Below are 26355 nucleotides of genomic sequence, written 5' to 3'. Positions count from 1 at the left end.
GTCAGACGCCATCTTAAAATCCAAGATAGCGACTTCTGGTTTCAGAAAAGTGAGAAATACTGTCAAATACCCATCAATATGGGTATTTTCGAAATCCGAGTAACGTTTTGAGGCCAGAAATCGATGTTTGACGCCATTTTAAAATCTAAGATGGCGGCTTTGGATCAGAAAAAGTGTGAAATACTGTCAAATACCGACCAATGTAAGAATTTTTGGAATCAGGGTGAAATGTAGAGGCCGCAAATCGATGTCTGACGCCATCTTGAAATTCAGCATGGTGGCTTTTGATGTCAGAAATATTGTCAAATATCCTACAAATGGCGTCGAATATCGATTTTCAGCATCTACACGTCGTTCCCGTTCCAAAAATACCCATATTTTAGGGTAATTGATACGTTTTGTGAAACCCAATGGCCATCGGATATCGATTTTCAACATTTACGCTTCGTCCTTGTTCCGAAAATGCCCATATCTTATGTTATTTGACACTTTTTTGGAAACACTTTTGGATTCCAAAATGGCGTCGGATATCGATTTTAGGTATCTACGCGTCATGGAGCCTCCCTTAGCTCAGACGGTAAAGGCGCAGCTACAAAGCAAGACCATGCTGGAGTTGGAAAATGTCTCGACTTCCCTGGGCATAGAAGTAGGATTGGACTTGCCACACAATTATACCAATGCAAAAATGGCACAGGCATCGAAAGCTCTCAATTAATAACTGTGGAAGTGTCTCTAGAACACTAAGTTGAGAGCACGCAATAAGCTAATATGCGATATGCAATAAGCTTGAAATTCGAAGAAGAAGAAGAAGAAGAAGAAGAATAAGAAGAAGGTGTCATCCCCTTTCCGAAAATATCCATATTGTAGGGTATTTGAGACTTTTTCTGAACCTGATGGCCTCCATATTGGACTACAGGATGGCCTCGTTAAATTGATTCTCAATTAATAAAAAATAAAAAATTATTACTACACATACAGCCATTCCATAGCAAAACGATATAGTGCTTCTCAAAATGTTGATAAAATTGGTAGTTTTGTTCCTTATCGCAGCATATTGGACCCTTATTTTTTATTTTGTCTTAGGATGACCTCCAAAGTTATCAAGTTTTGGGTTTTCGCTCAATACTCCAATTCGACTAGACTACCATGCATCTCCATTGATACATAGCCAAAAAAGTCACATAATCTAAACCTATTTGATTTGATCTATATATATTTGAGCGAAAACCTAAAAGTTGATAACTTTAAAATAAATTAAAGCCATAAACAAATAAACATCGCAAATTGTTAAATATGTTGTGTAAAAAGCTTAAATTTTTGAAAGAAAATACTAAAACATATTACGCCCTCTGTCTACAAACCATGAAAACCTAAAAACAAACAAACACAATCAATGTTTTTCAAAACTAAATCCTATTTTTTTTTCTAACAAGTATTTTTAATTACCTTTCATTTGATATTTGAATCGTTGTAATCGGCTCCGTGGTTCAATTGTTATAAAAAGAACATTTTTGAAACAAGAAACGATGGTCACCCTAATCACACAATAAAAAAAATCCGGGTCTAATATTCTGCGATAAGTAACAAAACTATCAATTTCTACGAAATTCTGAGAATCACTATACTAGGTGGAGTGAAAGTAACCTCCTTGACCGCCAGAATACGGTGCTACTGCAAAAAAGGTTATGGTGTCTTGTAGTCCGTTCATATTGAGGTAGACATGCCAAATTGCAGTGCAATACTGTCTTTGGATTTGTTTTGACAGCTGATTGTTGTTGACGTGTTTGGCAGTATGTTGTTGAGTATGGATAAAAGCGATTTTCTTTCTCTCATACAACATTATTTTTTGAGAGGCAAAACGGCGAAGGAAACAAAAGAAAAGTTGGATAAATATTATATGGCTAATGCTCCGTCAGATTACACCTTAAAATATTGGTTTCGAGAGTTTCGTGGTGGCCGCAACTCCACTACCGATCAAGACCGCAGTACTGAGTACTGAGAGCACACGCCATATTTTGGGCGAGATTCTGCATATGAAAAAGTAATCCTGCCGCTGGGTGCCGCGCAATCTCACTCCTGATCAAAATCACGAACGCGAGAGCAGTTCGAGAGAAAGAGTGTTTGGACTTGCTGATGTGGAATCGGGTGGACTTTTGGCGTCGATTGGTAACTGTTGATGAAACCTGGATCCACTATTGCTCCCTAGAGAACAGAATGAGTGCCCGGCAATGGACTAAAGCCGGCACGAGTGCTCCGAAGCGGCCGAGGGTGGCTCGATGGATCGGAAAGGTAATGGCGTCGGTTTGTCATGGCATACTCTTCGTGGACTACCTCGAAAAAGGAAAAACCATCAACAGCGAGTATTACTGTGCCTTATTAGAGCGATTGAAGACCGAAATCACTGCAAAACGGCCTCACGTGAAGCGAAAAAAAATTTGTTTTGCAAGACGGCGCACAAGAGCATCGCAACCACGGCTAAAATCAATGACTTACGGCTCCAATTGCTTCCGCATCCACCGTATTCACCCGATTTGGCTACCTCTCTTCCCAAACCTCAAAAGATGGCTCATCAATAAAAAAAACTCAGCGAGGAAATCATCAACGCCGCGGAGGAGTATTTTGCAGACCTTCCGGAAAATTACTTTCGGACGGGATCATGGAAGTTGGAAAATCGCTGGAATAAGTATATCGAGCTAAAAGGGACTATAGGACAATATTGAAAAAAAAAAGTAGAAGGGTCTGTGCCTAGGGGCACGAACGGAAGCTCTAGGACCTCTAGTGGACGGAACAAATGTGAACATTTAGTTCTTTTAATTGATCAATCATAAATTATCTTATTCCGTTTTTTATTTGCTATCCGTTTTTTATGTAACTGTCAACTTGAGTATTTTCGATTCATCTACCCGACTTTAAAAGGTGCATTTTTAATTTTTTGCTATTTATGAATGTTTAAGTTTTGTGCATTTTGGTATTAAAGTGTATTCAATTCACCCCTCACAGCATTTTCTTCCGAATTATATGAATGGGGCGGGGCAGAAAGTATCGTTTGTGCAGAATATGTAAAAAAGAAGGGACTTCGAGAGATTGAACTCGTGAGAGCTAATTTTCTCACAAATTTGATTTTATTGGCTTTCTGGGGACTGAATATACACCCAAAGCGAATTATTCCCACTTCTCTCAAATTCTATATGCATTTTTAACACTTTCTACCAGCGTGTTCTGGAAAAAGGTCGGACGATGATGAATCTCACCAATACATTCGGGCCTACAATTCCACACCTTCTATAGACAGGTTGAGCCTTGATAGCTAGCTGCTTGCGGAAAATGATGACCTTGACCAATGTCCAAATAATACTCTTTAACACATTTTTGGTGGCCCTGAAAAGGACCGTTTTGTAGTGATGGTTGAGTTATTCTGAGCTGGGTGTTCAACACGGATGAGGCTGTCGAGCTGTATGTCGTTTGGAGCGAGGGTGACACGATGATGATAGATGACCATAGATGACCGACCCGCAGCGACTCACGAAGAGCTACTGATTCCGATCCATAGCATAGCGGTGCAGCTTCTTCCTCCTTTGATGGTTACTTATGTGGGCTCTGCAGCTCGCTGCTTGCAGGCAGCCTTTCGTTGTTACTGGAGAACAATTTTCAACGCCACACGCTGAAAGCACTGCTACTGCTGCTACTAATTTCGACGACCGAACACCACGACACAGTGGTGTGGTCGTTGGGAGCGTGTGGTTCTGAGTATGGCGATGAGTGTGCAAAATATTACGCAATTCCATCCTTCCTATTCGCACGCGCCCGAGAATCGGAGGCGAATGCCACTTTGACTTGTTTCGTCTACTTACTACTCTCTGACGACTGTGCTCGGGATGCAGTATATGCATGTAGGTTATTGGTGGATTTGTTAGTTAATTCGACGTTCAAAATCTTTCTTAATTTGTTACATGTTCCATTTTCGGTTTTCACAATATCATATCATATCATATAGAAATCAAAGACGTAGTCCTACGTCAAAAAAATCGTTCCCAAGGAGGTAACTTTTCACCCATCTAGTATTCTTTTGCTATGGAATGGTTATCATCCCTATCGGCAGTCGATATTGTGCGGGTAATATATGTTGATACCTGACGACGCGACGCGTGACAAGTCGAATGAGCCCCGAATTGAAGTGAAAGTAGAAAAAACAAAGGAAGCAGTATTCGAGTCATTCATTGTGTCAATTTAAACAAGTCTTTGCTTCAAATTAAATGAACTGATGATCTTGACGAACGAAACAAGCGATATCCAAGTCATATTTTACAAGAGCAATGTTTATCGTGACTCGATAACAAGAAATACAATGACTTACACGAAAATGATTTTGCTCGAAATGAAGTGATTCTGAGGAGAGTTCATTTTCTTTTCTTTGTTTCGAAAATGCAGAACCCTGTGCACCACACTGATTCTAAACATTATTAATAAATTCTAAAAGTAAACGATCTATAGTATACTCCTCAAAACTTGAATTCACCACGAAAGAATCAATGCTTATAGTTATTCCCTTATGTTTGTATATGTGTATTATTAACCCAATAACAAACAGATCACCAATGCCCATACTGGCAACCCGAAACAGATGACACTTGACTCACCTTCTAGGGAATATAAAAAAAAAATCCAAGATGAGCCCAAACAACAATTTATTTGCATTTTTACGATTAATAATTTCCCAATGTTTATAGATTCATGCGGAAGAGGTTTGACCAATCCTTAAAGGAAAACGAAACGGAGACTGATAATGACCTGCTGCCGCGCGGCGTGTCCACTTACTTTTTCCCAAATATATAACACTCAAAGGAGACAAAAAGCGACCAATGTCCATAAAATGGCACCACACTGCACACATATGTACAACCGAACTCCGGGCGCCCTGTGTTTGGAGATGGATTTTTAAAGAACTAATTCAGTGCAGCTTAACGATCGCATTTCGGGTGATCATTATGCAAATTGGTAACGAGCGATATCCTGGGAGGTACCAATCGATCGATACAGGTAATGAGCCTCTGCGGGGCTGGCCTACAGATGGTTGTCCAGCTAGCCGTAGGCATTTGAATTGCAACAAGTGAATCCCTGACTTTCCTTGCTGGCGGCTGATTACGGGGTGAGCTTTCGTGCTTTCGGATTCTTTTTTTATAGTTTTATTAGGCAGCCCAAAACAGTGCCCACGATCGTAAAATTTGATTCCAATTTCGGGCGGTTTTATTTTGGCTGGCAAACGCCCGTTTACTTGCTCCCTCTGGTGGGCATGGTCCAATAACCGCAGTAGTAGGCTGTCGTTAAGATCGTACCCGAAGATTAATTTCCGATAAAATGAGAAAACGGAAAATTATCGGCTCGAAATGTGCTCGAATTGCGAGACGACCTCCACCGCACCCCGAAGAAGAAGAAACTGCGACCACGTGAGACAACCTGAACTGATAAAAAAAAACCGCTGGCTGTCAATGTTCATGATCGCGGCTACCCTTGTGGTTCTGCCGGTGTTGGTTTTATTGCCTTCAACCGTGCTTCGGAACCACATTCGATCCATTTAAGGAAAAGGAGGATGTGTAAAATTTTAAGGTTTATACTGCCTAAATTACTGCGATTATTAACTGTTATTTTTATTGGTTTTTAAATTGAGGGGAAGAGTCATCATTGCTCGCGATAATCGTTGGACCGAAAAGATTCTATCCCATTCTTTATGAGAAACCTGATTCACGTTTCGATTCCACGTTTGAATCGGAAAATGCGAATTCCCTCTGAAGTGGTCGAATAGCGCAGAGTGATAAAGGTGACAGACCGATCATAACAGACATCACTTCTAACAGGTCTGCGAATTCTAGCAACGTCGGAGGTGTTGAGCGATCGGGTTGATTGCTAACTTGTCACCCTGGGTGTCGGGACGGTTGTGAGCTTTGAAAAGAGCACCCCGTTAGTAAAATATGTAAATGGAACAAAGTTGAAGTGCTAGTCCAGAGCGGTGATCAGTGGCTGACTCGATTGGCACCGAAGAAGGGGATCATCAGCACAGGACCGGTTCTGCCAGTTGCCGAGATGCTTGCTCATCAGATCGCGGTGATGCTCGGTGAGATCGGTACTGAGAAGATCCGGGATTGCATCCAGAGACACGTCATACTCCCGGAGGAGCTAGACCAGTAATCAAAAGTATAATCAGTTTGTTTACGGCTGCTAATTATTATTGCGAGTGAAGGGTGCAAATGATAATGAAAAGGTTTCCAATGTAATTTAGAGATTAGAATCGCTATAGTTACCCTAAGGATGAGAAATGTGAATTCAAGCTTAAATAATTACTGTTCGTCATTGGACAAGAATTATGGAACATTTTCTAATTTCTTAGCTGTTGAGCAATGAGTCAGAAATGAGCCATTTGTCACCTTTGTCAACATTCTTCAACATGTCGCTTATAATCTTATTGCAGGAACAATGTTAAACACCATTTTTGCACATGGTATTGTAACTAATCTTATATGTGCTTCATTTAGATCTGGGATAAGTGTTTGAACTATGGCTCGGGATTTCCACTGTGGCGTGCTTCTATTGTGACATATCCATACGTAATTTTGTGGGACGACATAGTGGAAACGTATGAGTGTAGTTGGAGCATATACCCTATATAATTTGAAAATCAGCTAGGAAACTAACTTCAAAGTGAAGCATTTTAGTCACTAGAAGGTGTCACCTGGGACGAACTAATATAATGTTTGCATTAAAAAAAAATTGACTTTCGGATGGTGATAAAAACAGCTAGACAGATAATTTATTTTGTTAAATTTCCCATGGAAGGTAATTATTTAAGCTTATTTGCAAAAAAATTCTACGCCCATGTGTGTGGCCTTCCAGCAGTTAACCGGAACATTCACCATGGCGGACGAAAACATGCGTGTAGGCATGTTTTTGAGTTCTTTCTTCGTTTTATTTATCAATTCCTCCTCAGTTTTCGCGACAAAATTGTTGGAGTAGATATTACGCTTCAGAATGGCCTAGAAATTCTCGATGGAACGCAGCTAGGGGACGTTGGGCGGGTTCGCCAACTTCGGTACCACATCGATATTCAGCCGCTCCATCTCCTCCAACGATCGCTTCGAGTAGTGGGCCGACACCAGATCCGGCCAGAACACCGCGTCTTCACCCTTATGGTATTTCTTGCTGAACGACGCAACTTCCGGCAGGCATTTCGTACTATAAATTTCCCCGTTCACGGCCAGTCTGGAGCGAAATAAGAGCGGCTTTGACATCCCCTTCTCGCTGATTGTCATCCACAGCAGCACCTTCTTGGGGAACTTGGTGTGTGAAATGAACTTCACCTCGGAGCTCACTTCTTTCGTGGGGGAAGTAAAATTCGAAGTGCCCTGCCAGTCGTTACCGTCCAGGGTGAGATAGGTCTCGTCGTCCATCACCACCGCCACGTCGCGATTCGCCGGGAAAAACGAGTTGACCATCTTATTCAGCCGCTGCCGCTGCGTCATTGCCTGCAGCTTCAAAATTAGTGGACGTGACTTCCGCTTCCTGACATGTATCTTCATGTTCGCCAGGTACTTTTTCACTGTTTGGCCGGTTGCACCGACCTCCCGGCCAAGCGCACGCACCGATGTAGCCACATTTCCCTCGGTCTTCCTCTTCAACATCCTTTGTTGCTTCTTGTAGCTCAGGGTCGTCGGCCGTCCGGAACGGGGCTTCCTTTCGATGCTCTGATTGTTGTCTAATAGTGTCAAGATGTTGTAGATGCCGGAACGGGCGTATCCGGCGTCCACAAAGTCTTGCACGACGGACGTTTTCGACGCGGCGGGGTGCCGTTCCTTGAACGCGCACATTTTTGAACGGAGTTGCTCCACTGTTTTTGCCATCACGTTTAGAGTTCGACTGATAGAGCTGTCAAATTTCGTCTGCTGACTCATGGATTACTATGATTGATGCTGCATGGGTGGTTTTGTCAGTGCGGGTGAAGGTAAACCCATGAAAAATCGACAATTTTGTCCATTTTTTTTAAATGCAAACGTTATAATAAATATAGGCCAAAGTCAAAAACAACTTGATACACGTTAAATTTTAGATTACATTCAAAAGTGCAGGTACTAAATAAAGCCAATGTTATAATTGATAAGGTAGATTAGAGATTTCAATTTTTTATTAAATAAGGCTAACGAGATATCATTATCATCAAACGAACTTTAAGGGGAAGCTCACCGCTCCGAAAAAAATAATTACGTTTTGATTTTTCTAAAAATATTGGAAAAAGATATCAAAATTCTAAGAAAATCACATATTTTTTTAATTTTTCAAAGAAAATTCACGTGCAAAAACATTTTTTATAAGTCATTATGGCATAAAGTTGGACTCAAAAAACCACAAAACATCGACTTTTCGGTTTTGCTGAGAGTCCAATTTTTTTTCATGATGAGATAGAAAAAAAATTTTACATGTAATTTTTGACAAAAATCTAAGGAACAAACTGATTTGCTTTGATTTTTGTTATTTTTTCCCAATATTTTTAAAGAAATAAAAATGTACCGAAAATATTTTTTAATTTCGGACCGGTAAGCTTCCCCACAAGACAATTAAGACAGTCTAATAACATTAAGTAGGCTAGGTTGTGTGGGGTCCGCTTAGGGAGGCAACTAGTCTTTAAAGCAACTGGCAACTAGCCTTTTCATATATTGTCTGTCAAGTCCCCCCCCCCCCAATAACCGACCTCTCCAATCCCTTCCCATGGCGTTCAAGTGGTCCGCATAGACTATTCAGCCCTAACCCTTCCTTTATCCTCGGCTTTGGATTGACTTGCACTCCCATTGCCCCACCAAACGCTGCAAAATGAAAATGAAAAGTTAACAATCTCCTATGCTTGATATTGTTTCGACTAGTGTTCCCATTTCCTCGTCGATTTTAACGACCCAGGAATTTAGAAACAATGGATGACTCATCCTGATAATTCCTGGGAATTGGAAAATACTTTTATCCACAGCTGCACCGGTGCTGTAGTGGTGAGCGTGATAACCTCTCACCCCAGTCGGCGCCGCCGGGATGTTCTGAGGCATAACATCTCTGATCACGGAAGTAAAGCCGTTGGTGCCCGGTTCATGAGTTGATCGGTCGATAGGTAGGGTCCAGGTGTGGGAGATGCCTCCCTGGAGTCGGTAGCGTTGGTGGTCAGCGCGGAAAACAATCTCGCTTACCACTACACCACCGGCACCGCTAATACCGAATATTTAAAACCATTGATACCGATAAGCTTAAAAACAATCTGGCAACGCTGCTATGTACAGCTTTTTTGAGTTTCTCATTAATTGGTAAATTATCTAAGTTTCTCAAGAATAATTTTCTTTGGTCGAAATTCTCTATAGTTCGGAGATGCATCAAATACCAGATGATTTGCTAATCCGACACTCAATTTCGTACGACTAGGGAACAGCGTTACTTCGTCGTGATTGTCCATTTCCGTTCTATCGAGCAGAAAACATCAGTATAATCAATGATTTGCACAAATCACAAATACGATTGTACTGATGCGTTAGTTCACAAGGGGTCGTCCATTAATTATGTCACACATTTACGGGGGAGAGGGGGTTTTGAAAACTGTGACGAGCCATACAAAAAAAAATTAAGGTCCACACAAAAAATGTGACAAAGGGGGGAGGGGGGGTTGAAAATGGGCCAAATTTGCGGGACATAATTAATGGACCATCCCCAAGCTACAAGACAAAGCCTATTAAAGCGTATTGTGTGAATTGTTCTCAAAACAAAAGAAGCGCTTCTAAAAAACTCGCTTTTTCTACCTTCATCCGTTGGACAAAGAAAATCCAATGGCGTTTCAATGCGTTGAAACTCGTAGGACGAATTTGGAATCAAGAAGCAGTGTTAGATTTTTAACAATATCTCAACAATGTGTAGGTCTTTATCAAATTCAACGGTATTTATTGAAAGGGGAGTAAATGTAGAAGTCATATTTGATAGAAAAAAAAATCATTTATTTTTAAAATCCGTTCAAGAAAGAGAGGTACAGCGTGGGTTGTGCTTAGTAGGACGGAAATTAGATCAAAAACCCTATTGCTAACGTCTTCTTTGCAACACAGTTAATACAAGTGATGATTCTGAGAAATACTAAAAGACCCTGCTAAATTTAACGAACTGCTATTAGTTTAGTTCGCAGTGATAGTCAACTTTTAGATGTGTTTGGATGGTCGAAGTACCCGAAATTAGGGCTATTACTGTTTCATCTTAAAAATTTCCCCATAACGCTATAGAAATTCTATCCAGAAAATATTCGGAAATTTTATACATTTCTTTTATCAATTCCATTCCCCACAACAACAAAATTACGCTTAAACGCTCGTTGAGCCCTGGATACATGCTTCAAAACAACTAACAACTACAACACTGATCGATCAAGGATATTCGTAGATGCTGTCCATATATGGAGTAGACAGTTTTGGTTGACTTGACAAGTGTCTAGGGTAAATACGATAAAAAAGGGGCTCAACATAATTCGTAATTTATGGACAGTTCAAAGGCGTTACCAATATTCAACCCAGAGATCTGGAAAAAGAAGCAATGCATGTTGATGTTTTAAAGATATACTTGGCGAAATGTCATTCTAAATTATTACCTTGATGAATGAAGCAATGGAATTTAACATTAACACTAATCGACCACAACAGACGGCATGATTTTGAGTTGACTTTATCTTATGTCATCATTTCAAACAGCTGGTCAGTCATACTGGTTCGGAGCAGTGTTTTTCTTGGTACAAATTCGGTTGGATATTTACCGAATATTTGCATTATAGAACTAATTCAAAACAAAATTTTCAATACCGGTACCGGTGCCAGGTCTCAAACTGGACCTGTCCCAAACATATAAACAAAATCAGAAAATTTGATTACTATTTAAGATTCGCAAAGATACCCTGAAACCAAAGGTGATTATAGGAGAGTAACTAAAATTGATTCGAGATATGGCACGCCAAATCAGAAACTACTGTTGATCCGGCCATTTTGTGAGAAAATTCATTCCTACCGAACAGGAAATTGACTGCCAAATTTCCATTGAAGCGTCTCTGCCCAAGGCTCAAAGCCAATAAAATCCCAGTTGATTAGATTTTATACATTTATTGAACAACGCCTATTTTTACAGATAACAATAATAATTTCACATTCACTCAGCATCCACCTGCGCACACTTATCCTTGATCTCCTGAATGGTAAGAACCTGAAAGTCGCTCAACCGTGTCGCCCTGATCTCACCGACAGCCACCAGAACGTCATCCCGTCCCTTCAGTATCATGTTTCGGACCTCGGCAAAATGTTCGATGATCTTCCGGCGCTCCGGCATGATTTGCTTGGCCAGCATAATGGCCTTCTGGATGTGATCGTACGCCATATCGAACCTTCCCGTCGTTTGCGAACGATGATAGAATCCGTACGCCAAGTAGCTCTGGATGATCGCAACGTGTGGCGTGTACTTGCCATACAGCTTGGTGATGATGTCCAGCATTTCCAGCAGAATTGGAATGGCATCGGAAATGGCATTCATTTTCAGCAGGCAGACACCATAGGTATAAAGAGTATCTGCATAACGCCGGTGCAGGTGTCCAAAGGTATGTCTAGCCCGATGAATGGCTTGACTGGATATCAAAGTACCACTATCGTAGTGCTTAGTCTGAAAGCAGTACAACGCTTCAAGTTGAAGAACTTCGATGACGGTTTCTGGTGCGGTAGATTCGTTGATCAGCTGCATGGCTTTTGAATTCCAACAATGACTTTCATCGACTCGACGGGCCTTGAAATGGTGATTGGCCACTTCCAGATAAATCTTGAGGAGGATTTCGCTGTCAGTATCGTCTTCGGTCATCGAGAGCAAGCTCTGGCATGTTTCATCAGCTTCTGCCGTGAGCAAAGCACTTCCTTCCGATCGCAGCAATTTCTGCGTACAATCAAGTACCAACATTTTGTGTAAACGGACATCCTTCACATGTGAGATCAATCGTAATGTTATGTTGAAAACCTCCATGCTTTGTTGACACCATCCAGCTTCGTGCAGATAATTACCAAGCTTCATCGCTTCCATGATTCTTCTCTCGAATCGCGGCGAATTCTCGTCCAAATCCTGACCGTTCACCATTCGGCAGTAGTTCGTCGCCAGATCTGGCAAAACCGGCTTCCCGATTAGACTCGCTTTTCGTAAGCAGTTTTCCAACACCAGCCTATCCGTGACTCCATGAGAGAACATCCGCATGAACAGAACCGGATCCGATAGCTCCTGGTGCAGCGACCGTCTCAATGAAGGATAGAGGGACATTTCTTGCAGAATACTGCTCAATGCCACGGCAGGGAGGTCATGCAGCTCGGCGATTTTCTCGCCAGGCTTTCCAATGCGGTTCAATTCGCTGACGAAAACTTTCACACTCCGCTGGTACAGAGTGGGAACCACTTTCGGAACATTGTTGATTCCACTGAAGCGAGCTTTGTTGATCACGTTGAAGATATCCGGGAGCATCATTTTCGTAGCACTTTTAAACTTTGTTTCGTCTGGAATGATGTTGTTAATCAAACTGAGTGAAGATTTCTGACTGCGGATCGTTATGCTACGGTGCTGTTATATTACGGGAAAAAGTCTTGGTCAGGTATAAATAGGCGATGTTCGTACCCAGAATCACACCTTTAACCGATCTTTGGTAGGTAGCCATGCATGGTAGCGTGGCATCATGGTAGACGTATCTTTCAATTCCCACTGACGAACCTTACCTAACCGAGTGTCTGCAAATGTCAACAATCATTAAATGTACAGAAAACAATGCTCAGCTGCCTGTAGTCGAAGCATCCGTGGAACAATTCAGCGAAGAGAAAAACAGTTTGATGGCAGCTATTCAAAAATCGGAAGGTTCAATAATTTGTTTACTCTTGGCATAGGATAGAATAGCAACACATGTTTAAATAACATTAATGACATAATCGGGCGTTTTTATTTGATAACAGGATATTTTTAAATTCTAGAAAAGTAAATCATCCCCTCAATTAGCTCTCTAATGCATTGAATTTGGGTTTTAGATCTGAGTTTGAGATCACTTAATAAATTATTATTGTTTTAGCTTCGAATGAACTTGGAATCTTTTGAATGGACTTCTGATATTCAGATGCTCTGATTTCTCGTTGGAAGAAATAGTAGTTTCCATTTCTATTTGTCGAAGAGTCAACTGGGTATATTGATATTTGATTAACAAAATTTCAGAAATAAAGAATATTGCAAGGGGCAATCAACTCTGCACACTGTGCCGACACACTGTTTGGCACATTAAGGCACACTTTGACAAGTAGGACACAAACAATATAATACAAAACAGCATCACTGTTGAGAGTTGACATTTTGCAAATCGTTTCTAATGTTCACTACTCGGGTCAATACTTTGTTTACTCACAAATAAAACTAGTAAGAGAATGTCATACATAAAACTGGTGATACAAGCACACTTAGAAAAATTCATGTAAATTTAGGTGCTCTGAGAGTGACATATACGAGCGTCAATTTTGACATAAATATGAGGCATAACAGACGCGAAATATAGCTTAATCAAACGTATTTTTCGTCGAGCAACGATGTTTTCAGTCTTGAAACACTTTATATAACATGACATGCTTGTTTACGTTTCATCTTTTATGTCAAACATGGATTCCGTCACGTGTAAAATGAGTTATTTCCAAGTGTGAGGAATCAATCAAGAAGTTGTAAACGACAAACGGATACCCACCGGTGTTGGGGATCATTCGAAAAATTCTGTAAGTATTGTCTGAATCGTGAATCTCTTCAAACCTAGCAAAACTAAGTCCGTCTCTTCCGAATCACAGCAAAAATCACAGCGGATCGTGTTTTCATCTAGAACAGCTTCTATCAGGGCCTCACTTTAGTCGAGTTCATCTATGTACACCATGGGGATGACAGAACACCTACAATATGCTGTTATTCGTACGAAAAGAAGAGTACCATGCATTCTGCGAAGATTGGATTTAATTGAGGAACGATGAGCATCGAGCATCTATAGCTTGATGAATCTTCATATTCAATATTGGAAAAGTTCACCAAAATGCACTAGAGCTCACGAACTTTTTCCTCGATAAACTTCGTGAAATATCGTGAAATTTTTCCAACGCTCTAGCCCACATGCTGTCCCACTGGAGACTTTATTCCAGAACACATTTCTTATTTATGAACATAACATTTGATACTGTCGTGTGTATCCAATCTCAAAGCGTACAACGAAGGATCAGAGCAGGATCTTCTGCGACAGTTGAGGTACATCATCAATTTTGTTATGCATAATGAACAATACAGAAGAAAACAAGCTTATCATAGGGGGCGGCCAGATTTGGCTCCCGGTCTTGCCGAGTATCTTCGGGACGGATATTTTCACATTTTCTCCTGAGTTTTTCCTCGGATATTCTTGTCAGTCATTAGTCTTAATTGGTGTGGACTTTGATAGGACAACCACTTTATAGCGATGTCCATATAATATTGAAGGGTGTATCTGTAATACTATATGCTCTTGAATCACGAATCGCCCACGTTTGTCATCTATGTGGAGCTGACTGGATTGGGCGGAATCTTCTCGAGTTCTATACAGATCTACAGGCACCTGATAAAGGGCTTCCGCTGAAGTCTGCGGTGACTGAGAATCCTATTTTCAAAGTATGACAGTTCTTCAGGGGAAGGTATCATAATCAGCGATACGATAGGCTTGGGTTATATCTTTGAGGACACGCACTTATAAGTCGATTAGATGATTTAAAACTGGTTCGACGATGTTGCTCCAAACGTGCAATTGAACTATGCTTGAACTTGGAGGTGAATGACTGCCATGATCCAGCAGAAAAATTGAGAATATAAACAAAATTACAAAAGTCATAACTTTCAGGGTTGCCAAACACTTTGATAAGCATACTTTAATTGTCCTTGATAAGTACGTTCGGCAGAGCGCTAGGCACAACTTTTGGCACAACTAATAACTCAGCACGAATTAAGGTGTGCACCCCTTGGAATATTGCATGCAATTAGACTTATCTTTTAGTAAAAGTTTTGTGTTAAACCTTATTGAAAAATTACGGAGTTGATACAAACAACAAATGTTCAGATAAAGGTTTTCGTAATTACAGGTATACATACAACAAATAAAAATCTAGAAAATTGTGATAGTTACTTCATTAAGAAAATTTTCAGCTGGAAACAGATTCGCCTCTCACAACTGGAACTTAATGGTTTGTATTTGCAATCTGTAGAAAAGATACACATCACTTTAAAAAAATCTTGTAGGATTTCGAGATTTTTCAAATCGAAAAATTCTTTAGAAAACAAACATTAGTAATTTTTCGAGATTCTAAACTTTGACCAAAGTCCTTCTGAACTATGAATTAACTCAATGGAGATTTTTCGTAAAGCTGCACTAAGACCATAATAAAGAAATCTTACAGATTTTTTTTACAGATTTTTGTCAATCAGATACAGATTAAAAAGATTTTTTGCGATGAAAAAACCAGATTGAAAATCGAAAAAATGTGGCATCACTTGTTGTAGGGTAGAGAAATACTTCGGCCAAATCGCCCATTTTGGGCCTATCGTGCAGAAAACTTCAAATAAATGCATGATTTCAGAGTTAACAAGTCAATTATACGTTTGGTACGATACTTTAGTTAATAAGCTACGGAACAAAGTCAATGAGAACGCATGATATGGAGGTTTGCACCCATTATTCGCAAAAAAACAAAAGAAGCGCTCCAACCGAACCAATCTTTATCTGCATCCGATAGGCCGAAGTGAATTCATTGGCGTTTCAATGCGTTAGGCCAAGCTTAGAATCCGTAGGCCGAGTTTGGCGTCAAGGAGCAGTGTTAGACTTTTGACAATATATCAACTATTGGTTCCTCTTTATCAAATCTTACGGCACAAACGGAAATTTGGAAGCCATCAGTAAAAATAACTTTCCGTTTGGTGCTAAACTACGCTATATTAAGAAAGACTAAGTGCGGGTTGTGCTTAATAGGCCGAAAATGGGGTAGTTTACCCTATATACAGTTATCTGTTATCTTTTGCTCAGTATTTTATTAGATGGCTTTCAGTTCGGCTCGCGCGTTCTGATCACCACATTTGTAATCAACCAGTTCTGAACCACACTGCCTGGCAATTAGCATAGCATCGGACATAGAATATATGTAGGTTCGTTGGAATGACATGTTGGAGTATTGGAATATAGAAAATATTTCAAAATTCATTGGTAAAACAATGACGTTCTTTGCTTTTTACAGTAATTCAGTGTCGGTTTTTTCTCTTTTAGGATACAAATTCACTGCAACGTTATTTGATATATTGTAGTAAACCCGTGTCCAGTGTTGCCAAATTCATGAATCAAATGATATTTTCCCGCTTTCATACGCTCTCAATATCACGCGTGAAATTGGAACAAAATATCATACTTGATATTGATATTACAAGCCCCTTTGATATTGCGATACTATTCACAACATGTAAAAATGAACCTGAGACTCGACACAAAAATTATTCCGCTGCACATCGTTTTCTTAGAAAGAGAAAGCATAGTTTGCTATCTCTCTATACTCTTCACTATAGATACTATAGATTCCATAGATAAGTGGAGGCAAAGTAGAATGTACACCCAACCGGTGGATGTAAGATTTCTTCACTGCTCTCTCCATGCTTCTGAATATGGGTAGCCTAAAAGCAAACATGAAGCGCTCATTTTCTCGCATACTCGACTTCGTATGCTTTTTCTGCTGGAGAGATTCGAGGCAGGTGTGTGCGTCGTTCTACAATGTTCTACAATGTGCGACGTTCTACAAGCTTACTGGTATAATCGAAAACGTAGATAGAACACGAAATAAAAAAGACAAAAAACCATTACATCGCCTGCATTGTCAATTTCTAACATTTGTTGTGATGTTCATGAACAAAGGATGATAGGAAACGGAACTAACATTCATTGTAATAGATTTTTGGTTTGCGTGTACTCATAACATGGAACATAAAAATATTTTACCTAATGTTCTTCACACAATGTCCATGGAATGCTTTTCAGAAATTATCTTTGAATTTTTCTCTGAATTCCCTATAACTAGTTTTAAGAATTCCTTAGAAGTTCTCTTCAGCTTTCCTATGCTCTGTGCGAAAGTTTATCCAAATGTTCCATGACATTTTTTAGAATTTCTGAATACTATCTTTCACTTTCCTACCTTTGATTCTATTTTTATTTCCATTTCGGCAAGCCAGTGTAGACTACATACAATGATTATTACAATGTTTACTTACATACTATGCATTAATTCTATTCTGTTTTAGCTTAGTTTTTATTTGCTGCTTGGACATAGTGATGTCAATAGTTCCGCAATGCAAATTATGTAGGCGCATCATTCGATTGATTGGGCTATTTTTTGCATAGTTTGTTCTGTACGATGTTTCTGAAAATAAATTCCGTGTTCTAAGATATCGACAAGGTGTGTAAAAGTTTAATTGTGCGAGAATTTCTGCCGAATCTATGCGCATTGAAATAATGTCGTTGATGAAGAAAAGCATTTCAAATTGGCGGCGCTCCTTAAGTGTTTGTATATTGATGAGCATGCAGCGCGCTTCATAAGATGGTAATGGAAATGCAGTCCAATTCAATATATGTAAAACATATAAAAGGAATTGTTTTTGGACATATTCTATGCGTTCTTCGTGTATGGAAATGTATGGATTCCATACTAGGTGGCAGTATTCCAGAATTGGCCTTACATATGTGGTATATAATAGCTTAATAGTGTATGGGTCTTCGAAATTATGACTGAACTTTTTGATGAAGCCTAGCATTCTGTTTGCTTTTCTAATGATAGTATTATAATGTTCTATAAAAGTTAGTTTGGAGTCTAGGATTACACCTATATCTCTTACAATTAAATAGCGTTCGGCTTAGCGGTGTTCGAAAAAAAAATTACTATTCTGAAACTAAGATCGTTGCATTTTATTTTGCAACAGAAGCTAAGGCCGTTCGCAATGCTGAGTTTCAAAATTGTTTCAAACTACTCGTCAATTCTATAATTTGAAACTGTCAAAAATAAAACTGCAACACGATCAGCGCAACGCACAGTTCTAAAACATGTTTGTAATCATCAAGTTCCATAAACTTTACTGTTCTCCATGAAGTTCTCCGTTTTTTTTGTGGAGCTCTTCGAAACATCTTCAACACATCCAAAGAAATTTGAAACAGAGTTCCATTCGTGTTTCAAACTCGCTCAGAAATAAAACAGAATAGTCGAGCAGTTGCAAATCTGGTGCAAAATAGTGCTCGAATAATGAAACTGCAACTCAGCATTGCGAGAGGTGCGTTTCTGTTCTAGATTCAAATTGAAACAGTCCTTATAAAATACAACAGCATTGCGAACGGCCTAAGCAATCGATTGGTGGTCAACAGGAGAACGTCAAAAAGAATGTTGTGAGCAGCGAATCCAAACACATAATGCAACCAACGATACAGACAAAACGGTTGCTACGACTACCATGACAAACTCGCTGTGTAACACAACTCGATCGTAGTGGTAGAAGGATAATGATATATTGCTTGCCTGCTTTGTTGCAATATACACCGCCCTGAGTGAGTGGTGTCTCACGGGCTGTTTGTCATGATAAAAAAGCAAGATTATATCATTATTGCTTTCCACTTCTGACATATTGTTATCATTCGGTTCGTTGATCGCTTGTTATTTAGTCATTTGGAGATATTTTTGATTCCTTGGTTGTGAGTAAACGTTTTTGCCGTGAGACATAGGAAGAGAAACACTTTTTCACATTTCTACATTGATCTACGGTTGAACTTTTTTTTATTTTTTATCGTTTTTGCAAGGATCCTGCTGGTGCTCAAGAATATGTTTGTTGAGAAAAATGGAAAATTAGAACAGTGCCTTAGTGGTTATGACCTTCCGGATATTCGCGGCCTTTAGGCCTTTCAAAGGGCCTAAAGAAAATGAATATTGGACGTAAAATGAAGGAGATATGAACAGCGGCACCGGTGGTGTAGTAGTAAGCGTGAACGCCTCTCACTCCCAGCAGGCCTGGGTTCAATCCCAGTCGGTGCCGCCGGGATGTTATGTGGTATAACATCTCTGAGCACGCCTTCACGGGAAGTAAAACCTTTGGTCCCCGGTTCATGAGCTGATGGGTCGATAAGTAGGGTCCAGGTGTGGGAGCTGCCTTCCTGGCGTCGGTAGCATTGGTGTTCAGCTCAGAAAACAAGATCAACGGAAAACAAATCAAGGAAAAAAAAGTGATATGAACGAAACACATTTGCATGTTTTTTTGGTGTGACCCCAAACTTTTATGATCGGGAGTATATATTTGAAAAACATCAGGTTGGAAGAAAAGTTCATACGATAAAGATTTATGGCAAGCCTTTTTATTTCATGGAAGGAAGAATTTAAAAATTTAAAATAAAGTAGGGGCCCACCACAAAAAATAGACAAGACCCCCAAGGGTAGTTAATACGGCCCTGGTTTAAAGGTTACAGCTGTTTATATGTGTGTCATTTTTATCAAATACATCCGTTTTAAAGCCTGCAGAAGCTATTTTTTGGTGCGTTTTTTTTTTTTAATTTGATGATGAAATCAGTAGACACACTTTGTTTTGACTTCGAGTATGGAAGTGCAAGGTTTATCTGCTCCAAGATTTCGAATTTCGTCGAGACCCTGGATGCGAATGTTATTGAGATCGAAGTAACTTATCGTATTTCTGAGGAGAATGCGGTTTTCATTAAGTTCAAGTCGAAGGTGTCGATGCTGTATGCATTTAGGAACAACTTATATGAAAGTTAACGATAAAAACGAAAATGTTAAGCGCATTGTTCGGGAGAAATTCTCTATGGAGCTGGTCGTCGACGTCCACACCGGTGTACATGGACGTTACAAAGGACGACTTTAAAGCACGAAACTGCTAAAAGTATGTTTATGTAGCTGAAAATATTTGCTGAGTCAAAAGGACGATCGACTCTGAAAGCTTTTCTTTCCAATCTCAGCTGACGTCTTCTTCTGAGTAGTTTTTTCTAGCGCATCATTTAGACCACCACTAATCAACCTGTCTCAAGATCCAATCAATTCCACATGTACCTAGAATGTTATTTTATGACTCAATTTGAAAGCCCTTTCAACCTGTAGTTCAACCGCTATATCGCTAAGCCAAATCCAAAGAGAGAGAGAGAAAAAACAGACCATCACTTCAATCCCAATTGCACAAGCGGACATTCACTTGCAAATCCGTTGGCCTAAGTCGAACCTTTCAGAGCCCGGCGTCGTGCATCTTTAGTGCAGAAGATGAGATTGATGGGAACCGATGATGCTCGCGCGCTCTTTGCTAAAATGCGTGTCGATTTTACCCGCGGCGGCAAAGAAACGCACCCCTCCCACTCCTCCTGCATCGTGTGTCTTCGCGACGTCCATCGCTGATTGCGCGCAAGAAGATAAATCTAATCTGCTGGCGCTAAATTACCCGCTTTTAGACAAGTCAAGCACGGTGGTGGCGATGGTGGCGACGGTGGCAGCAATCGGCTGATGGAAATCGAGTTGAAGAAATTATGCTTCAATGTGCGATGATGGTTTTGTAGCTAGTTATTTTGATGATTTTTACGATGCTATAAAATATTACTTTTTGCGCGAGTTGAAGAGACCGCCCGATTGTTGGTATTTCACAGCCGGTGACCGAGATTGAATGGTGATTGCGGAAAAATTAAGATGTTTTGAATTCTTTCGGGCCGACAAGAGCAGTGCGGCCTACAAAGTAGCAATCGTCTTCATCGGGTCGTTGGGATATGATGGGATTTGAGTACCAGTTAAGTTTGATGAGGATGGATATTACTAACTGGGACGACGTTACGTTTGAAATGTGGATCTGGTGGCATAAATCGTCGAGCGATGTTTGATTATCATCGGCGTTCCATTTCCCACAATTCTTCCGCAGTCGATCGTAGATTTACCAAGACATCACAATAGGACCAGGCGTCATCGGGAATTATTTATTCATACGTCTGCCAGCGACACTTGTAAAATGCTAATCCACCGTCCAACGACATATCTCCAATTTCTGTCGACCACGACGGCGACGACAATCCGAGGGTACGAGTCTGCTTCCTACAATCCATACAAGTTCCCGCTTTATGCTTGCGCTGAGCAACGAAAACCCGCTCGGTTAACCTTAATCCAGGAGAGTCAAGAGTTGAATCGTCTTGAAATTAATATTGCTACCATTTGCTCACGATCACCACCGGCCATTTCGAGGCCGGATTGAAACCTGAACCCTTGAAGTCCCCTTTTCCGCTGCATCCCCATCTCTGCGAGAGCGACACATTCGATAAGACACGATGATTGGACCAAGCCAAAGAATTATCATTCCAGTTCGATTCTTGTGTCACCGTGATACCTTGCCACTGGCTGCCGAGGCCTGTCTGACGGAAGAAATTAAGCGGCCCGACAAGTTTCCATTCCGTTTGCTGGGAGAAACATGACTTCTGTTTATGATAATTTGCCTATGAAAACATACCACTCTAGGCAGGGGGAATTCAAGAAGCTGTACGCTGAGGCTGAACCTGACCATGGATTTTGCAAACCCCAAAACCAGTAGCGCCCCCAAGCTACTGTTGGTTGGTGGAGAAAATTATATTCAAATATATTTGTTATATAGAAACATGATCACGAGGAGAACGAACGGTATTGTTCCACACGATCGAGTGATCGCAAATCCGACCGGGAACGGGGGGGAACGGCAAGGGGGGAGTGCAAAACATGAGCCCACATGATGTTCACCAGCATGTAGTGGCTTCTGGTTCTTGGTACCCGCATTCGTCCGTCCACTTCGCCTGTCATCCTTCCATCCGATCGGATCCGTGCCTTCAATTGCCCCCGGGCTCAATTATGATTGTATGTAATATCTGCCCCAATATCATAACTCTCAATTAATCGCAAAATTATGCAACAGTTACGATGCAAATGTAGAAATATATGTAATCGTTTTTTCATTGTCTGCCCTTTAGACCAACCTCAGGAGCCTTCTTGCTTCGGTCTCCTCAGCAGGAGCCGCGCGTTGGAAGTGGCGCTACAAGTCAGAGTCGTTCGTGTATGTGTGTGTGTGTATGTGTTGCTTTTTCTACTTCAATCTGCTTTCTGGATGGATTGAGATGAATATGCGGGAATGAGTGCGCGCCAGAGTGTAATTGTGAGAGGCACGACTTTTGCATTCTACCCGTATTGTTGCCGCTTCGGTCTAGTTCTTCGGAAACATTTATTGTTTTCTGAAAGTCTAGTGCCTAAACAACACGTTTGCGAGAAAAAACCAGACGACAATTATTGCGGATACCACAATGTCACTTGGAAATCTTTGTGTGAAAGTACAATGTGGAAAAGTATAAAATTTTGATCGGTTGTGTTTGATGCAATACACTGTGGGGAAAATTTGAAAATTATTGAAGGTTACAAAGTCTTCTTCATTTAGGTCCCCCAAAATCAGTCAATAAGTGATTAGATTTGAACTTTTGTTATTCTTTTTAGATTAGCATCTGATGTCAATGGGGTGGATGATCATTGCTCTGATGCCAGCGTGGAACTCTAGGCAGTGCTGTAAGCTAGCCGTAAAAAATACAAGAAGCAATCATTGGAAGTACGGCAGGTTAGTTTTTTTTTTCAGGGCGTAGTACAAAGAAAATTAGGGTACGGAAAGAAGCATAATTTAATCATCATCAGTTTCTTCATTCGATTATTCCATTCGAATGAAGAAACTGATGATGATTAAATGTGTGAAAAAGCGCATCAGACACCAAAACAAGTTTCTCAGGATAACTCACTGTCTTCCTCCCGACATTATACCGTCAAGGAATCTATTAGAATTTCTTCCCTCATCCGATGATCCACAAAATTTTTCTTCAATTTTTGTAAATAAGAAGAGAAAATATCTAAACTTGTCTGCAGTCTGCTGCAAATAACAAGAAGACTTCTTCCTTTAGCAGATTAGCATGTGTCATCGGCGATCAAAGTTTTGTGGCAACCCTGAGGCAAATCAGGGAGGTCCGAAGTGAAAAGGTTATACAATATAAGCCCACGAATACTACCCTGAAGAACTCCTGCTCTAAATAACAGGCAGTAGATCAGATTTGGAATTTGATAATTTACCTGCAGAGCTTTTTCAGTTAAATAATTTTGAACTAATTTCATAATATAAAGTGGAAAATTAAACTTTTTCAATTTAGCATTCAAACCTTCATGCCAAACACTATCGAATATTTTTTCTAAGTCAAGAAGAGCAACTCCATTTGATCAGCCTTCAGATTTCTTTGAAGGAATTAAATTGGTAACTCTTAAGAGTTGAGTAGTTGAATGCCCATGGCGAAATCCAAACTGCTCATCTGCAAAAATTGAGATCGTATTGATGTAAAGCATCATTCTATTTAAAATTATCTTTTAAAAAAGTTTACTTATTGAAAAATGAAAATTATTCGACGGTTGTTCGACGCTTCAGCTGGATTTTTATCCGGCTTCAAAATTGGAACAACTTTTGCATTTTTCCATTTATCAGGAAAATAGGTGAAACGCTCCTATAGTTGCGGGACGTTAGAAGCGTTAGGTTCCTATAGTTGTGTACGGAGTCTCCCTACACAACTATAGGAACCTAACGCTTCTAACGTACCGCAACTATAGGAACGTTTACCCTATGCCAAATGAAGATATAGAAAATTCCATCATCACCTGGAGCTTTAATATTATGAAACTTTTTAGTTATAGACCTTACTTCGTCCATATCAGATCATCAAAAATATTTTCCCGAGAGAAGATATTCAGATAATCCCGAGCAACCTGATTCTCAATAGGACTAGTAAGACCCAGATAACTTTCATGGCAGGATCGCGTGTTCTTTGATATTGTCTCCTACGGACATTTTTAAGACGGATCAAGAGCTGAAGATCGTCGTCTATTATAATTGAATCGAATTTAACCTCGCATTTTGGTACTGAGACAGCTCTTGCTTCAACTATAGAAGTAGTCAGAGATCCAAGAGCATAATTAATTTCATTTTTGGTTTGCAAAGGAATGTTTGAATCGAAGTTATATTCCATAAATGTTCAATATTGCTCCCAATCAGCTCTATGGTAATTGAGAGTAGAGCTGTTGAGATTAGAAATTATTTCTTGGGATATTTCAAAAGTTACTGGAAGGTGATCAGAACCGAAGTCAGGGTAACCAAGTGGCTACCAAGCTGACATGAATCAGTTAAAACCAAATCAATAGTTGAGGGATTTCCTGCTGAATAAAAACCTTGTCGGTTGTTTGGATATTGAATAGTGTATTAACCTTCAGAATAATCATCAAACAGAATATTACCATTGAATTGGCTTTGAGCATTATTCCATGAGCGGTGTTTTGCATTAAAATCACCAATAATGAATAATTTAGACCTTTGACAGGTAAGTTTCTGGAGGTCACCCTTGAGAAAAATTTTTTGCTGGCCTACGCATTGAAATGGCAAATAGGCAGCTATAAACGTAAGTTACCCTAATTTTGTTTCGACGGAAACTACCAAAGTTTCAAAAACTTTGGTTCCAAATGGAGAAAAAATTTGATGCCTGATATGCTTATGAACAATGATGGCAACGCCATCACAGGGTCCATCAAGACGATCATTTCTATAAATTAAATAATTTGATTCCTTCTTAACCTTATGGTCAGGTTTTTTTGGACCGTTTCAGTTATAACGGCAATATGCACGTTATGAACTCTCAAAAAGTTAAATAGCTCGTCTTCATTATCTTTAAGAGATCGAGCATTCCAATTTAAAATATTTAATGCTTTAAAATCCATTACTGAATTTCAAAGTCATGACAATATTGTTTGCCAATTCTACTTCAATTTGAATTGCGTCAAACATGGAGTTAGATTTAAGCATATTAGTAATCATGTCAATTGATGATTTCTGTAAAAATTCCAAAATTTCCGTTAGAATTACGTTGGCTAGTATTTTGATTTCTACCCGTTGCTATAGCAGCATAGGTAGCTCCATTTACTCGCTGAACATTGTTAGCAGCGAGGGGAGTAGGTATAGTTTATTAATTTTAAGCAGGGGTGATATTTGTACCTACGGGTACGAATGTAGAATTTGTTCCTCGCTGACCGTTGTTAACAGCAGATGAATTTGTACCTGGTCGGAAACGTGGAGCGTTTCCTAACTGTCGCTTAGAACGAGATTGTAGAATCGCTTTTCGAGTCTTACATTCTCAACAATTGGATTTGTAGCTTTCACCAAAATTTGAACATTTATATTTCTTAGGATATTCCTTCAAATGACAGTCGTCCTTTGCGTGCGAGGATTCAGCACAATTCATGCATTGAGCTGGCATGTAGCAATTTTTTGTCCCGTGACCTGATCCCTGGCACTTACGGTACTGGGTGAGGTTTTGGAAATTTCATCCAGTCTTCCTGAAGTGCTCTCACTTCACTCGGACATGGAGCATAAGGCTAGTTTTTTCTAAGGCCTTAAGGATGTTTAGTTCACTAGATAAGAAGTAAACTAAATAAAAATCATTGGAAATCCCATTGCGTGAATCGTCAGGACGGGATTTCATTTTCATTTTGATTGATTAAACTGGCTCAACTCCAAGTAATTTTGTCAATTCATCTTTGATCTGATCCAAGGATTAACCACTATCATGCTAGAGGTGGCTGGGTTCAATTTCCGGTCCGGTCTAGGCATGATTGTACTTGCCACACAATTATACTAATGCAAAAATGGTACATGCATCGAAAGCTCACAATCAATAACTGTGGAAGTTCATCTATAACACTAAGTTGAGCGCGCGCAATACGCTAATATGCGATAAGCAATAAGCTTAAATGCGGAGCATTAGAAGAAGGAGACCTTTCAAGGCAACCTTGAACAGAGTTTCAATTTTGGTGTTGTAATTGAAAAATTTGTGTTGCTTCTCAGTAAGATCATTGAGAAGACGTTTGAATCCGACCAAGCTGTCAACCAATACTTGTATTTGACGAAGTTCAAAAGTTCCGTGCGAAGAGCATGGAAATCGGAAGTGGTTATACAATGAGGGGGACCTTTCCATCTTGGCATTAAGCCAAGAATGTTTAGTTAAATTTTGCCTGAATTATGGATCATTTTCATCATCCGTGAGCATATCAAATTGAGGGGGATCCACAGATAGCCCTTTTCTTTTGCGTTCAGACGCCATGGCTCCAAATCGTCTTCCAAGCAGAACTATAAGAATCCCATTGGTCGAAGAGGAATTTTCCGAATCGATATTCA

General features: G+C 39.9%; 2 protein-coding genes across 2 annotated transcripts in view; both read right to left on the bottom strand.

Annotated features, from left to right (window-relative positions):
* Positions 1-26355, bottom strand: part of LOC135701938 (protein embryonic gonad-like) — a 358466-nt gene that overhangs the window by 299494 nt on the left and 32617 nt on the right. The window lies entirely within an intron of this gene.
* Positions 11194-12534, bottom strand: LOC135701919 (amyloid protein-binding protein 2-like). The gene has a single exon (XM_065222867.1). It carries the CDS (start codon positions 12532-12534, stop codon positions 11194-11196), a length of 1341 nt encoding a protein of 446 aa, XP_065078939.1.

Source organism: Ochlerotatus camptorhynchus, unplaced genomic scaffold (genome assembly GCF_037179485.1).
Source record: "Ochlerotatus camptorhynchus isolate MF236.1 unplaced genomic scaffold, CSIRO-AGI_Acam_v1.1 ptg000180l, whole genome shotgun sequence".
In the NCBI taxonomy this organism is placed as follows: Eukaryota; Metazoa; Arthropoda; class Insecta; order Diptera; family Culicidae; genus Ochlerotatus; species Ochlerotatus camptorhynchus.
This window is presented reverse-complemented; position numbering and strand designations above follow the sequence as displayed.

Bases quoted from the DNA above. Each gene is read 5' to 3' on its own strand.
- LOC135701919 (XM_065222867.1), bottom strand. From the start codon at position 12,534: ATGCTCCCGGATATCTTCAACGTGATCAACAAAGCTCGCTTCAGTGGA.